Here is a 16,007-nt window from a genome sequence, read left to right as displayed (position 1 = left end):
CTTTAAATTAGGTAAACACAACCTGAGATGAACAGCAACACAACATGTTGCACCATGTTAACACTAAGCCAACATGGAGAAGCAGTGAAAAAAAAACAGTATAGTCTAAGTATAACCATTATTACTGAAAGCAGTGACAATTCAATGGTCAGCATCACTCGTATTAGAAAATATCCATTAGAAAAAATAACAACAAGAAGGAACAACAAATGAAAAAAAAGTACTTTGAATAAAATTACTTTTTTTTATCAGACTCCACATGCCAGTGTGGTTTCTTACTCCCAGTAAGGCAAAATCGAAAACAGAAATGTCGAGATCATCCTAAATGTATTAAATATTAAAAATGATGCTTTCCGTTTTCACAGAGCCGCCCACCATTGAGCTGGATTTCCGCGATAAGATCATCATCCGCGTGGGGGAGAGCTGCCTGCTGCAGGGCCGCTATACTGGTAAACCACCTCCATCCATCACGTGGTATTGTGACGACAAGGAGCTGAAAGTTGACAAACACATCATGTTCAAGAACACGCTAACCACCATGTCGCTGGGCCTGATGAAGGCAGAGCGTGAACACAGCGGCAGATACGTGGTCGTTGTAGAGAACAGTACCGGATCCAGGAAGGGAGTCTGCAACATCACGGTTGTTGGTACGTCAACACAGATCTCAAAGAGACGTAGCAGCTAAATGACTGATTTATTTTACATTTACTGCTTTCAAGCAGACTGAAATACAAGCTTTCTAAATAATGCAGGGAGTGCGTGATCACACAACAGAGAACTCATTTCTCTTTGTCTTTTCTTTCTGCCCTCCAGACCGCCCGACTCCTCCTGTTGGCCCAGTGGTGTTTGAGGAGGTTCACAGGGAATACATGGTGATCTCCTGGAAGCCTCCTTTGGACAGTGGTGGTGTTGATGTCTCTAATTACATAATTGAGAAAAGAGACATCAACAGAGAAACCTGGACCACAGTAACATCTGCCACCACCAAGACCACATGCAAAGTAGGCTGATGTGGCTCTACAAGATGTTCAGAGGTCCTGTTAAAGGTTTGCTGCAGTTGAGAGATGCTTACATGTTGTTGTTTCTTCTCAGATCCCCAAGCTGACAGAGGGCAGGGAGTATATAATGAGAATCTGTGCTGAGAACATGTACGGTATCAGCGACCCTCTGGAATCTGAGGAGATGAAAGCCAAAGATCTCTTCAGTACGTTCATGGAGTGCTATTTTTTTTGCTGTTCCAGTTTGAGGTGTCAAATTACCAGTGAGAAAAAATGTTCTTTTTAACTGGAAGACGTATGAAGAATTTACCAAAAAAAACAGCAAAAGAAAAATGATAAATGATCTGCAAATAACTGGTATGCTCAAAGTTACCAAATGTCGTTCCCTATGTGTCTGTTTGCTCTTGCTGCCTTCCTGCAGGAGTCCCCGAAGCCCCTGAAATGCCAACAGTCAGGGAGGTGTATGGCACCAATGCTCTAGTGCTGTGGAACCGGCCTCGTGATGGTGGAAAGCCCATCACCAACTACATCCTGGAGAAAAAAGAGACCACAGCCAAGAGGTGGTCCAGGGTCACCAGAGACCCACTGTACCCAGCCACTCAGTATCGAGTCCAGGATCTAGTGGAGGGCTGCGAGTATGAATTCAGGGTGATGGCTGAGAATGAGCTCGGACCTGGAGATCCCAGTGTCCCCTCCAAGCCCATACTTGCCAAAGACCCTATTGGTTAGTTTGTCAAAGACATTAAATATTTGTAAAAACAGTACTATACTCAGGTGTTCCTTGTGCATAAAAGGTCCCTGCCATAAAGTTACAAATATTTTAGGTGCCCATCTTTGCTACTAGGATTAAGAAAGCGTTTCAGATTTTTTTTTTTTTTTTATCACAGTGCGCCCCAGTCCTCCTGTGACCCCCGAGGCCTATGATAAGACCAAGGACTCCGTCAGCCTGAAGTGGAAGATGCCACGCCACGACGGGAGGGGACGAATCTTTGGATACCTTGTGGAGTACCAGACACCTGGTGCCGTAGAGTGGATGCAAGCCAACGAAACCCCAGAGCAGTGCCCTGACCTCCACTATGTGGTGACAGGGCTGGCTGAAGGACACGAGTACAAATTCAGGATCTTCACTGTCAATGCTGCCGGCAAATCAGATCCTGCTTATGTCAAGGACACCATTAAAGTCCATGACAGGCTTGGTAATAGAATCAGTTGCACTTGTTTTTTTTCTGTATTTTAAGTTTTTTGAACAACATATTCTTTAAATACAGAAACATATAGAAATGTGCAAAATAAACAAATTATGTTACAATATTTTCAATTGTATTAAAGATTTATCATTTGAATGCATTTTTGCTTAGCTGCCAGGGCTTTCTGCCTTTTTCCCCCTACATTTACTAAATTCTGTAAACTTTTTTCCATTTGCCTCCACAGAGGAACCAGAGTTGCTGCTGGATGCCAACATGGCACGTGACCACCTGGCCATGCTGGGCACTGACATCACCCTGAGTGCAACCATCAAAGGTGTGCCGACGCCCACAGTCAGCTGGAAGAAGAACGATGCAGACGTTCCTGCTCACATCACCGTCGCTGTTACTGCCACTGGCAGCAAAGTCTTCATCCCGAAGTGCGTCCGTGCAGACTCTGGCAACTACACCATCACTGTTGAGAATGCTGCTGGAAAGAAGACAGCAACCGTTGCTGTGCTTGTGCTGAGTAAATTCACTCTCTGTTAATACGATGAATTATTGAGTTCAGATCATATTTGAGTTTTACTTGACCACAAACTTTTGTTTCCGCTAGACAAGCCTTCTCCTCCCAGGGACTTGGCAATCTCTGATGTGACCAGTGAGTCTGCCTACCTCACGTGGAAGGCTCCAGAGGACAATGGCGGTGCCGTCATCTCTCATTACATCGTGCAGAAGAAGAACGTGGCTGCTGAGCAGTGGGTACCTGTTGCTGCGGCCAATAAGAAACTGAGTCTGATGGCCATGTACCTGATGGAAGGAATCCAGTATTTGTTCAGGGTAGCTGCAGAGAACCAGTTTGGCAGGAGTGATTATGTAGTGACCAAAACACCCATCAAGGCTGTCGATCCTCTCTGTAAGTGAAAGTCATTACTGCGTGACGTGGTCTAATTTGACACACTTTTAAATAGTGATTCTTCAGCTACTTTGGTAAATTGATAGTTGTATGCCATGTCATTATTGTAGGGTCTTTATCTTACAATAAAAAGTGTCTTGAGGCAAATGTTGTTTTTGGCGCTAAATAAATAAAACTAGAATAAAGTGAAACTTTAAAAGTGTAACTGTAAATTTATACATTTGAATCCCATCAATAAAAAGCATTAAAAAGCAATTAATTTCTTATTTCCTGGATACTTTAGATCCTCCTGGCCCACCCAAGAACCTGCACCATACTGATGCAGATAAGACAGAGGTTTGGTTGGCATGGGAGTGGCCTGACCGCACCGGCGGAAGTGAAATTACTGGCTTCATTGTGGAGCACCAAGAAGAGGGTCAGACTGACTGGGTCACCTTCAAGACCGTAAGCAACAATCACACCCATGTCACAGGTCTGGAGGAGGGCAAGACTTACCGCTTCAGGGTCAAAGCTCAGAACGCCATTGGCGTGAGCCGTCCCGACACCAGTGTCCCTGTCACATGTCAGGAGAAAACATGTAAGAAGCATAACTTTGCTGTATTGTAAATGCTCAACATTCTCCTGAAATAATTATAATATTTCTGCTCTGTTACTCTCTTTCAGTGCCACCTACTATTGAAGTTGATGTAAAGCTTATTGAGGGTCTCATTGTCAAAGCTGGCACCACTATTGCTCTTCCAGCCAAGATGGTGGGAATCCCTCTTCCCACTGCCAAATGGATGACTGATGGCAAAGAGATCACATCTGAGGGCCGCTATCACATTCAGTCAGCTGAATCCACAACCACCCTAAGTATCCCTGAGTGCCAGAGAGCAGACACTGGAGAGTATATACTCACTGTGTCAAATCCTGCAGGCAGCAAAACTGTTGCCCTTCATGTGACCGTCCTGGATCTTCCAGGTCCACCCATTGGACCCATTAATATTTTGGAAGTCACCCCTGATTACATGATGATCCAATGGAGAGCCCCAAAGGATGATGGTGGAACACCTATCACTAACTATGTGGTGGAAAAGAAGGATGTGAAAAAACCATGGGAGCCTTGGTCTGTGGTTAGCTCCAGTGGCACAGTGACCAGAGCCAAGGTGTCCAGACTAGAGAAAGGCCGTGAGTACATTGTCCGTGTGCGTGCGGAGAACAAGATTGGTATCGGTGCTCCACTTGAGAGTCCTCCAACTATTGCCAAACACATGTTTAACCCTCCTGGCCCACCAGGCCTACCAGAATGTTCTGATATAACAGAGAATGCTGTAACAGTGTCATGGAGCCTGCCTGACTATGATGGAGGAAGTCCTATCAGTGGTTATGTGGTTGAACGCAGAGAAATGACAGGAAAGTGGATCCGTGTCAATAAAACACCTGTTCTCGACCTCAGATATAGAGTCTCTGGCTTATTTGAAGGGAACACTTATGAGTTCAGAGTATTTGCAGAAAACATTGCTGGTATCAGTGAGCCCTCGCTTACCTCTGATCCCATCAAGGCCACCCGAGCCATCACCAAACCTGGCCCCCCTGGTAATCTTAAACTGAAAGACTGGAGTAAGTCCCATGCTGACATCTGTTGGACCAAGCCTACAAGAGATGGAGGTAGTCCCATTCTGGGGTATGTAATTGAGGCTCAGAAGTCAGGAACTGCCCAGTGGGACAGAATCAACAAAGACCTTGTCAAGATGTGTGCCTATAGAGTTCCAGGCCTCATCGAAGGACTAGAGTACAGACTCCGCATCAGAGCCACCAATAAGGTTGGAGACAGTGAACCCAAGGAGCTACCTCAGACTATCTTGGCAAAGGACATCCTGGTACCACCTGAAATTGTTGTTGATGTGTCATGCCGTGACTCTGTGACAGTCAGAGCAGGTCAGATTATCAGTTTGATCACTAGAGTCAAAGGCAGACCCGATCCAGAGATCACTTGGACCAAGGATGCCAGAGCTTTGGCCAGGGATAAGCGCACACAGATGAACAACAACTACCCACTGTGTGAACTCATCATAAACGATGCAGTCAGATCAGACTATGGTAAATATGCTATTGTGGCTAAGAACAGCAGCGGGCAGGCACAGGCTGCCATTGTTGTCAATGTCCTAGACACACCGGGAGCTTGCCAGAATATAAAAGTGGCTTATGTGACCAAGAAATCCTGCATGGTTTCCTGGGAGAACCCTGAAGACAATGGAGGAACTGAGATCACGCAGTACATTATTGAATGTCGTCAGCCCAGCCAGCGAGGATGGACAGTGGTTTCCAATGACTGCACTAAGCGTCTGATAAAGGCTCCTCTTACAGAAAGTTGTGAATATTTCTTCCGGGTCAGCGCAGAGAACAAGATTGGCACTGGTCCACCCACTGAGACCAAGACACCTGTATTGGCAGTTGATCCCATTGAGAAACCTGGTGAACCCATTGACTTCCATATATCTGAGATAGGCAAGACCTTCTGCTTCCTGAAGTGGAAGAAGCCAGATTATGATGGTGGTAGCCGTAATCTGGGTTATCATATTGAAAAGAAACCAAAGGAGGCTGATGAGTGGGAGAGGCTTCACAAGGGTGCCATCAAGGAGACTTACTTCATGGCCGACAGATGTATCGAAAACCAGATCTACCAGTTCAGAGTTCAGACTAAGAATGAGGGCGGTGAAAGCAACTGGGTTACCACAGCTGAAGTCATGGTTAAGGAACAGTTAGTGATCCCTGAGATCAAGATTAAATTGGATGGAACCCTTATAGTGAAAGCAGGAGGCTCCATTCCTATAGAGGCAACAGTGACGGGCAAACCCCAGCCTGATATCAAATGGACCAGGGATGAAAGCACAGAGGAGATTAAGAAGGGCCCCAGGCTTCAAATCGAAAGTGGTGCAGACTTCTCTAAACTTCTGATTACTGGAGCAAGGCGCACTGACAGTGGCAAATATGCTGTTACTGCCTCCAACAATGCAGGAACATGCTCTGCTCATGCCAAGGTCATTGTACTGGATAGACCTGGCCCCATCAGGGATCTCAAGATATCCGGTATCACTAATGACAGGTGTCATCTGGCCTGGGAAATCCCAGAGGATGATGGTGGCTGTGATATCTACAACTACATAATTGAGAAATGTGAGACCAAGAGGGGAGTCTGGTCTGTTCACTCCAATGCTGTCATCACCAACAAAGCGAAGGTAACTCGTCTTATTGAGGGTAATGAGTATATGTTCAGAGTTAGAGCCGAGAATAAGATGGGCTCTGGACCAGCAGTACAAAGTGAAGCTATTGTTGCTGGAACGCAGTTCAGTGTACCTGGTGCTCCAGAAGCACCAGAGGTCATCAAGATTGCCAAGGAGGAGATGACTGTTCAGTGGTCAGAGCCAGAGAAAGATGGTGGAAAGCCAATCACAGGATATCTGTTGGAGAAGAAAGAGGAGCATGCTGTTAAGTGGTCTCCTGTCAACAAGGATCCAATTCCTGGAACTCGTTTCACAGTTACTGGACTCCTTCCACTTCATGAATACCAATACAGAGTGAAGGCGGTGAATGAAATTGGCATCAGCAACCCAAGCAAGGCTTCACGTGCAATCACTGCTAAGGATGCAGTTGGTATGTTGCTAGTAATAATGTTTACATTCTGCTTAATGTTGATAGTCTAGAAAGTCTCAATGGCTACACAAACCGTTCTTCTCTTATTACAGAGCCACCTGCACCTCCTACTAACTTGAAGGTTGTGGACAGCACCAAATCCACAGTCACCTTGGGATGGACCAAGCCGGTGTCAGATGGCGGAGCTCCCATCATTGGTTATGTTGTGGAGATGAGGGCAAAGGGATCTGTTAAGAAAGGTGAAGATGGCTGGAAGAGGTGCAACGTGGCAGCTCAGCTGATCATATGCGAGTTCACAGTCACAAGTCTGGATGAGAACCTTGTGTATGAATTCAGAGTGTCAGCTCAGAACCAGGTGGGCATGAGCCTGCCATGCAATCTGGAAGGCGCCGTGATTCCCAGGGAGATTCTAGGTGAGGACGTAATTGAATTTAATTATAATTCACGTAAAGTGTAACAGAAAATGTATTTAGACTCGAGGACAGTGAATTTACAATAAAATGTGATCTATGCTTGCTATTAAAAGATAACTCCACTGTTACTCTTCCAACAGAGACACCCGAGATAGACTTGGATGCCAACCTAAAACAGGGATTAACCGTAAGAGCCGGTTGTCCCATCAGATTATGTGCCACCATCAGAGGCAGACCACCTCCAAAGGTGATTTGGAGGAGGATGGGTATTGACAACGTGGTCAGGAAGGGTAAAGTTGACATCATTGACACCATGACCTTCCTGGTCATTCCCAACAGCACACGTGATGAATCTGGAAAATACTGCCTGACTCTGCAGAATCCTGCTGGAGAGAAAGCTGTGTTTGTCAATGTGAAGGTTCTGGGTAAGTCCTGGTCATTAAGAAATTCATGCAGCTACCATACAGTTTATTAAAAATGCTTTTATTTTGGTGAAGTTATAAAATAATCCAAATATCATAACAGACACTCCTGGACCCGTGATGAATCTGGAAGCTACAGACATCAAACAGACATCAGCAATGCTGTCTTGGAGCCCTCCAGAGAACAATGGTGGCAGTGACGTCACACATTATATTGTTGAGAAGCGTGAGATTGACCGCAAAACCTGGGCAACTGTCAAGGCCGAAGTAGCACTCGATAAGATTCCATTCAAAGTCACCAATCTGATGCCAGGAACAGAATACTACTTCAGGGTCACAGCTGTCAATGAGTATGGTTCTGGGGTTCCCAAAGTGACACCCACTTCTTACCTGGCTTCTGATCCTGTCAGTACGTATCATGTCTTAATTACATCAACACAAACAGCCCAGCCACAACTGATAGCTACCCGTTAAACACAGATATGATGTTTCATCAGTCACAGCAAACAATTGAACACAAGTGTTTTACTTTGTTTTTATAGGCAAGCCAGATCCTTGTCAGAAAATTGAAGTCCTAGAAATCACAAAGAACAGTGCTTTGGTCGGGTGGGTGAAGCCTGCAGGGGACGGTGGTGCCAAGATTGATGGTTATGTAATTGAATACATTGAGGTCAAACCTCCTCCAGAGCCACCAGCAGCTGTGGAGGTTTGTTATGTCACAAAACTAATTCTGTTCAAAAAAGCTTCAATAAACTTTGATTTCTTCTAAATGTGAAATTGTTTCATATATAGTATTTACTTTTGCTGGGGTTTTTTACACGAGCATATTCTCTCATATAGTTTTGCTACTCATTAATTATATAATTTACTGCAGGTTCCTGAAGGAGAGGAAGCTCCTCCACCACCTCCACCACCACCAGTTATAGAGGAGGAAGAGAAGCCAGAGCCTGAAAAGGAAGTGTGGAACGCTTATACTACAGTTAAAGGTTTGACAGTCAGCATCAGTGGACTGAAGGAGGGCAAGAGGTACAAGTTCAGAGTGGCTGCCAAAAACATCATGGGTCTCAGCTTGTTCACTGAAACCAGAGACCCTGTTGAGATCAAGGAACAGATGTGTAAGTTGTGTCTAATTAAACACTAGTTTTATTGATAATTTGTCACACTGTGGCCATTTGTGTTGCAATTTGCAATATTTAGAAACACTCAACCATCCTTTCACTTTTTTAACTGCTTGTTAAATTCAGGCTGAGGGGTGAGGCTCACCCTAGGACTGGTTTCTTTCATACATTTATTACTTCATGTTTCTCTAAAAGGTTCCTGAAAGGCTTCAGATGATCCACAGTGCCGCAGGGAGAGTAGTAACTAGGACTAGAGAGACCACATTTTTTTCATTCTGGCTTCTTCTCATTCTCATCCTGTTAAGTTCAGAATCAAACTTAAAATTCTGCTCCTCACCATATCACCCTATTAGAGCACTTGGCTCTCGCTCTGCAGGCCTACTTGTTGTTCCTAGAGTATTTAAAAGTAGAATGGGAGGCAGAGCCTTCAGTTTTCAGGCCCCTCTTCTGTGGAACCAGCTTCCAGTTTGGATTCAGGAGACAGACACTATCTCTACTTTCAAGATTAGGCTTCAAACTTTCCTTTTTGCTAAAGCATATAGTTAGGGCTGGACCAGGTGACCCTGAATCCTCCCTTAGTTATGCTGCAATAGACGTAGGCTGCCGGGGATTCCCACGATGCACTGGGTGTTCTTCACTCACTGTGTGTTTCTTATATTTTTACCCTCTTATATTTAATCATTTCATTTAATTTAATCATTAGTCATTTTTAAACTCTGGCTCTGTCTGCTGTCTTGCTTCACTCTGCTGTCTTCTTCCTTCCGTCATCCCAAACAGTCCTGGCTGATGGCTGCCCCTCTGTGAGCCTGGTTCTGTCAATAAGTGCTCAGTCAATCTGATTTTGGGGATTCTTTCTAATATTGTATTTTTACATTATAAAGCACCTTGAGGTGACTGTTGTTGTGATTTTAATCCACATATATGTGTGTGTGTGTATGTATGTATGTATGTATATATATATATATATATATATATATATATATATATATATATATATATTAGTGCTGAATTAGAAGCTGCTTTCTGCATCCCAGAGTAATGTCTTTTCACATCCTGTCCTCCAGTGGAACCAAAGATTGTCATGCCAGAGGCAGCAAGTGCTAGAGCTGGAGCCAAGCTTAGAGTGGAGGCAGTGGTTTCAGGAAAACCGACCCCAACCTGCAAGTGGCTGCGTGGCGAAAAAGCCGTGGTTCCATCTAGCTGCCTGGCTGTGCATCAGTCAGGCAACTTGTGTGTCTTGATCATCAAAGACGTATCAAGGACTGACACTGGAGAGTACAGCCTTGTGGCTGAGAACAGCACTGCAAAGGTGACCCAGACCATGAAGATTGTCATCAGAGGTCAGTGCCCCTAAATAATAATAAATTTTAAAAAAGAATTTGCATATTTGACCTCAGCAACAGAAAGCATGAATGTGATGAAGAACATGATTGGTGTAACTGTAACCGTGTGTATTTCAGATATACCCGGGCCTCCTGAGGGCCCTGTAGAGATCAGCGATATTGACTCTGATGCTTGTTCCTTATCCTGGAATAAACCTCTGGAGGATGGAGGGAGCAACATCACTAACTACGTGGTGGAGAAATGTGATGTGAGTAGAGGCGACTGGGTGACTGCTCTCTCTACATGCCCAAAGACTAATTGCAGGCTGGGAAAGCTTATCCCTGGGAAGGAGTATGTGTTCCGCATCCGTGCTGAGAACCGCTTTGGCGTATCAGACCCCGTTCAATCCGACAGGATGGTTGCAAAGTTCCCCTTTGGTAGGTCTACCTAAATATGCCGCTTGGTAGAGATTAAGGTTTATGCCTAGAGTTGGTCAATTATATAATTGAAAACTGGTTTGCAGTACAGAATATAGATTAACTTTGTTTACTGTCACTAGATGTTCCAAGTGAACCCTTTAACTGCCGCATCAACAAGACCAACAAAGACTGTATGTTTGTGGCCTGGGATAAGCCAGAGAGTGACGGAGGCAGTCCCATCACGGGTTACTACATTGAGCGCAAAGAGAGGAACAGTCTGCTGTGGGTGAAGGCCAATGACACTGTTGTTCGAAGCACTGAGTACCCATGTGCTGGCCTCATCGAGGGCCTGGAATACACCTTCAGAGTATCAGCTATTAATCGCGCTGGCCAGGGCAAACCAAGCAAGAAGACTGACTTTTTCACTGCAAGAACACCCGTTGGTAAGTATAACTGGCTTCATATTAGATTAGAATAGGTCATTCATTCTATTTAAACTAATTTATCTGTTATGCACTACAGACACTCCAGGTAAACCTGAAGTCCTGGATGTAACCAAGAACTCAGTCACTCTGGTTTGGACCCGTCCTAAGAATGATGGAGGTAGCAAGATCATTGGTTACTATGTTGAGGCCCTGCGGGTACCAGGAGACACTTGGATACGCTGCAACACAAGTAGCCAGAATGTGCCTAAGGAGGAGTACACAGTTACTGGCCTGGAGAGAGACTTGCAGTACCAGTTCAGAGTTATTGCTAAAACTGCTGTCAACATGAGCAGTCCCTCAGAACCCACAGACCCTGTCCTCGTGTGTGCTGAAAATGGTTAGAAGTTTTGACAATACCATATAGCCTGATAAACTAGTCAGCCTACTATAATAGTCAGGATAACACCATCTTTCTACGACAGTTTTGAGCTAAGTGTTCATTTACCTCCTTTTCATTAAATATAGTTCCTCCAAGGGTGGAGCTCAATGCCAGGATGCAGAAGGGTTTGAAGGTGAAGGCTGGAACTACAATCCTCCTGGAGGCTGATGTGTTCGGTAAGCCCATGCCCAGAGTGACCTGGAAGAGAGGTGACGACAATCTGAAGTCAGGTGAAGGCCAGGTTATTACCCACCAAAGAAATCACTTTCAGCTGGAAATGACAGGTGTCACCAAGGAGCATACAGGAACATACACCATCTTGGCTGAGAATGCCAGTGGCTCCAAGAGTGCTGAGATCCAGGTCATTGTGCTAGGTAAGATCTTTAACTTTCTATGAGGAAAAAAAATATATGTTGAAACTAAAGATCCAAGTTGGAGTTAGAATGTTTAATATTACATTTTATATTAACTTCAACATGATTTTCACAAATAGCTGATTGGTTTTTTCAGATGTACCTGGTCCTCCTGCAAATTACAAATGTGTTGAGGTGTTTGCCACTAGCATCAAGTTGTCTTGGGAACCTCCTCTTAAGGATGGTGGTGCCCCAGTCACCAACTATATATTGGACAAGCGTGAAACCAGTAGACCTGAATGGGCTCAGGTTGCAGGTAAAATCAAGGGTGACATCCTTGAGTTCACTGTGGCAAAGTTAATTGAAGGTCATGAATACCAGTTCAGAATCCGCGCTGAGAACACGTGGGGAGTTGGAGACCCTCTTATCACCGGCCCTGTCATCGCCAAGAACCCATTCAGTGAGTCATTACTAGAATTTTGTCTGAGTTCATATATCACAGAAAGGATTTATGGTATTGGAGAATTGTAACAATCAATAATTTAAACTAGGTCTAAACCTGTGAGATAAGGAGACAAGTAGTTACATCAAACCAGCTTAACATCATTACAATATTCTGTTATCATATAGAGCTTCTTTTCATAACATTTCCATGTTGAATGGCATATATAAAATTTCCTTTAAAAAAAATACCATCTAAAGTCGTACCTTTGGTGTCACTTCCAGCTGTCCCTGGCCCCTGTGAAGCCCCAGTGATCACCAATGTCACCAAGGACCGTATGACCGTTAGCTGGAAGGAGCCTGCAGATGATGGAAAGTCCACTATCCTGGGTTACATGTTGGAAAAGAAAGAGACCAAGGAAATGAATTGGACCAAGTTAAATAGCAAGCCACTGACAGAAAGAAGTCTGGAGGTTACAGGCCTCACAGAGGGAGTCGAGTATGAGTTTAGAGTTATTGCTGTCAACGTGGCTGGGCCCAGCAAACCCAGCGAGCCTTCTTCTGGCAATGTTGCACAGAATCCTATTAGTGAGTCGTAACTTCATTAGCTCTGATAACTCTGCATAGATCTTTCTGTGTTACTTGAACTTATATGTACTTAAATGTATATATAACCTAAACTGGGTCAATCTTCTCTTTTTTAGCTCCTCCTGGACCTGTTGTGAATCCCAGTGTGACTGACACCACCCACAGCACCATCAGTCTTGCCTGGACTGCCCCCACCAACAATGGTGGAAGCCCCATTATTGGATACTTGGTGGAGTGCAAGAGGACAGACACCAAAGACTGGATCCGCTGTAATGTCCCAAGGAACCTGCAGGAGACCCACTACGTCATTCAAAACCTCATTCATAAGTCAGAATACCAGTGCCGCATCACTGCTGTCAACAAGATTGGCTTTAGTGAACCAGTTGAAGTCCCTGGGAAACATGTTGCCAAGGACATCGTTGGTATGTATTTTCAGGCTGCATATATTTTAATTCTGACAAACAGTGATTAAATGGTAAATGGCCTGTATTTGTATAGCGCTTTTCTAGTCCCTAAGGACCCCAAAGCGCTTTACACAACCAGTTATCCACCCATTCACACACTGGTGATGGCAGCTACATTGTAGCCACAGCCACCCTGGGGCGCACTGACTGACTGTCGCACTGACAGAGGCGAGGCTGCCGGACACTGGCACCACCGGGCTGTCTGACCACCACCAGTAGGCAACGGGTGAAGTGTCTTACCCAAGGACACAACGACCGAGACTGTCCAAGCCGGGGCTCGAACCGGCAACCTTCCGATTACAAGGCGAACTCCCAACTCTTTGAGCCCCGATCACCACGATTAAGTAGTACATCTACAAAATAATTTAAGTACAACATAAAAATAACTGCTCCTGGACAAAGGCAGATTACGCATAGTTGTGAGGATCATGACCAAGACAGATGAAAATAGAACAACCAGGATTTCAGACTTTGTGACTTCACGTTATACAGGGAGTGCAGAATTATTAGGCAAGTTGTATTTTTGAGGAATAATTTTATTATTGAACAACAACCATGTTCTCAATGAACCCAAAAAACTCATTAATATCAAAGCTGAATGTTTTTGGAAGTAGTTTTTAGTTTGTTTTTAGTTTTAGCTATTTTAGGGGGATATCTGTGTGTGCAGGTGACTATTACTGTGCATAATTATTAGGCAACTTAACAAAAAACAAATATATACCCATTTCAATTATTTATTTTTACCAGTGACACCAATATAACATCTCCACATTCACAAATATACATTTCTGACATTCAAAACAAACAAAAACAAATCAGCGACCAATATAGCCACCTTTCTTTGCAAGGACACTCAAAAGCCTGCCATCCATGGATTCTGTCAGTGTTTTGATCTGTTCACCATCAACACTGCGTGCAGCAGCAACCACAGCCTCCCAGACACTGTTCAGAGAGGTGTACTGTTTTCCCTCCTTGTAAATCTCACATTTGATGATGGACCACAGGTTCTCAATGGGGTTCAGATCAGGTGAACAAGGAGGCCATGTCATTAGTTTTTCTTCTTTTATACCCTTTCTTGCAGCCACGCTGTGGAGTACTTGGACGCGTGTGATGGAGCATTGTCCTGCATGAAAATCATGTTTTTCTTGAAGGATGCAGACTTCTTCCTGTACCACTGCTTGAAGAAGGTGTCTTCCAGAAACTGGCAGTAGGACTGGGAGTTGAGCTTGACTCCATCCTCAACCCAAAAAGGCCCCACAAGCTCATCTTTGATGATACCAGCCCAAACCAGTACTCCACCTCCACCTTGCTGGCGTCTGAGTTGGACTGGAGCTCTCTGCCCTTTACCAATCCAGCCACGGGCCCATCCATCTGGCCCATCAAGACTCACTCTCATTTCATCAGTCCATAAAACCTTAGAAAAACCAGTCTTGAGATGTTTCTTGGCCCAGTCTTGACGTTTCAGCTTGTGTGTCTTGTTCAGTGGTGGTCGTCTTTCAGCCTTTCTTACCTTGGCCATGTCTCTGAGTATTGCACACCTTGTGCTTTTGGGCACTCCAGTGATGTTGCAGCTCTGAAATATGGCCAAACTGGTGGCAAGTGGCATCTTGGCAGCTGCACGCTTGACTTTTCTCAGTTCATGGGCAGTTATTTTGCGCCTTGGTTTTTCCACACGCTTCTTGCGACCCTGTTGACTATTTTGAATGAAACGCTTGATTGTTCGATGATCACGCTTCAGAAGCTTTGCAATTATGAGACTGCTGCATCCCTCTGCAAGATATCTCACTATTTTTGACTTTTCTGAGCCTGTCAAGTCCTTCTTTTGACCCATTTTGCCAAAGGAAAGGACGTTGCCTAATAATTATGCACACCTGATATAGGGTGTTGATGTCATTAGACCACACCCCTTCTCATTACAGAGATGCACATCACCTAATATGCTTAATTGGTAGTAGGCTTTCGAGCCTATACAGCTTGGAGTAAGACAACATGCATGAAGAGGATGATGTGGACTAAATACTCATTTGCCTAATAATTCTGCACTCCCTGTATAAAGCAGACACTTTCCTTAAACATACTCATGAAATCCTTCTCTCTCTGTGTTTGTACAGTTGCTCCTGAGGCAGAACTGAGTGCAAAGCTGAAGGATGGCCTGGAGCTACGTGCTGGTGCCACCATGAGACTGCATGCCACCATCAAGGGTCGTCCCACTCCCAAGATAACTTGGGCAAAGATGAACACTAACATTAAAGACCGTCAGGGCATCATCATCAAATCCACCCATGTTGACACCATGGTGATGGTGGAGAAAGTGAACAGATATGATGCTGGCAAATACATTCTGAGCTTGGACAGCTTAGCTGGCATGAAGATGTATACCATCGTTGTCAAAGTTTTTGGTCAGTACAGGAAGTTATTTCACTAAACAAATGCATTAATATTTTGCAGTGACTATAGTCAAGTCAGATTGATATTAGTCACTAATGGTTAGTCTTATTTTCTTGATTAGTTCAATTTTACAAAAAAACAAAAAACAAAAACATTAGTATGAAGTGTTGTTTTATCTTTCCAGACACTCCTGGACCACCAGTTAATCTAATGGTGAAGGACACATGTAAGGATAGTGCCTCCATCTACTGGGATGCTCCTCTGATTGACGGTGGCTTTGAAATTACCCACTACATAGTACAGAAGCGTGACACTGAGAGGAAGGCTTGGTCTACCGTTTCCACCAACTGCAATAAGACATCATTCAAGGTTCCAGACCTAGATGCTGGGCGGTCCTACTGCTTCAGAGTGGCAGCAGTTAACCAGCTGGGTACTGGAGAGTTCTGTGAGACTGATGATTCAGTCAGAGCAACAGGTGGGTTG

General features: G+C 44.4%; 1 protein-coding gene across 6 annotated transcripts in view; it reads left to right on the top strand.

The window, feature by feature from the left end:
* LOC113007498 (titin-like) overlaps nt 1-16,007 on the top strand; it is a 175,484-nt gene that overhangs the window by 110,372 nt on the left and 49,105 nt on the right. For all 6 annotated transcript variants that reach the window (XM_026144120.1, XM_026144123.1, XM_026144122.1 and 3 more), the window contains 24 exons: nt 366-647; nt 814-1,001; nt 1,093-1,204; nt 1,420-1,722; nt 1,886-2,194; nt 2,430-2,711; nt 2,799-3,098; nt 3,382-3,675; nt 3,762-6,731; nt 6,824-7,144; nt 7,285-7,569; nt 7,670-7,975; nt 8,109-8,272; nt 8,441-8,681; nt 9,749-10,024; nt 10,145-10,444; nt 10,567-10,869; nt 10,949-11,248; nt 11,377-11,664; nt 11,801-12,103; nt 12,370-12,672; nt 12,789-13,094; nt 15,248-15,535; nt 15,709-15,999. In XM_026144120.1, the coding sequence (XP_025999905.1) occupies nt 366-647; nt 814-1,001; nt 1,093-1,204; nt 1,420-1,722; nt 1,886-2,194; nt 2,430-2,711; nt 2,799-3,098; nt 3,382-3,675; nt 3,762-6,731; nt 6,824-7,144; nt 7,285-7,569; nt 7,670-7,975; nt 8,109-8,272; nt 8,441-8,681; nt 9,749-10,024; nt 10,145-10,444; nt 10,567-10,869; nt 10,949-11,248; nt 11,377-11,664; nt 11,801-12,103; nt 12,370-12,672; nt 12,789-13,094; nt 15,248-15,535; nt 15,709-15,999 (9,315 nt within the window). The remainder of the gene's footprint in view (nt 1-365; nt 648-813; nt 1,002-1,092; nt 1,205-1,419; nt 1,723-1,885; nt 2,195-2,429; nt 2,712-2,798; nt 3,099-3,381; nt 3,676-3,761; nt 6,732-6,823; nt 7,145-7,284; nt 7,570-7,669; nt 7,976-8,108; nt 8,273-8,440; nt 8,682-9,748; nt 10,025-10,144; nt 10,445-10,566; nt 10,870-10,948; nt 11,249-11,376; nt 11,665-11,800; nt 12,104-12,369; nt 12,673-12,788; nt 13,095-15,247; nt 15,536-15,708; nt 16,000-16,007) is intronic.

This window comes from Astatotilapia calliptera, chromosome 16 (assembly GCF_900246225.1).
Source record: "Astatotilapia calliptera chromosome 16, fAstCal1.2, whole genome shotgun sequence".
NCBI classification, from domain to species: domain Eukaryota; kingdom Metazoa; phylum Chordata; class Actinopteri; order Cichliformes; family Cichlidae; genus Astatotilapia; species Astatotilapia calliptera.
The sequence above is the reverse complement of the archived record's forward strand: the minus strand, read 5'-3'. Positions and strand labels throughout refer to the sequence as shown.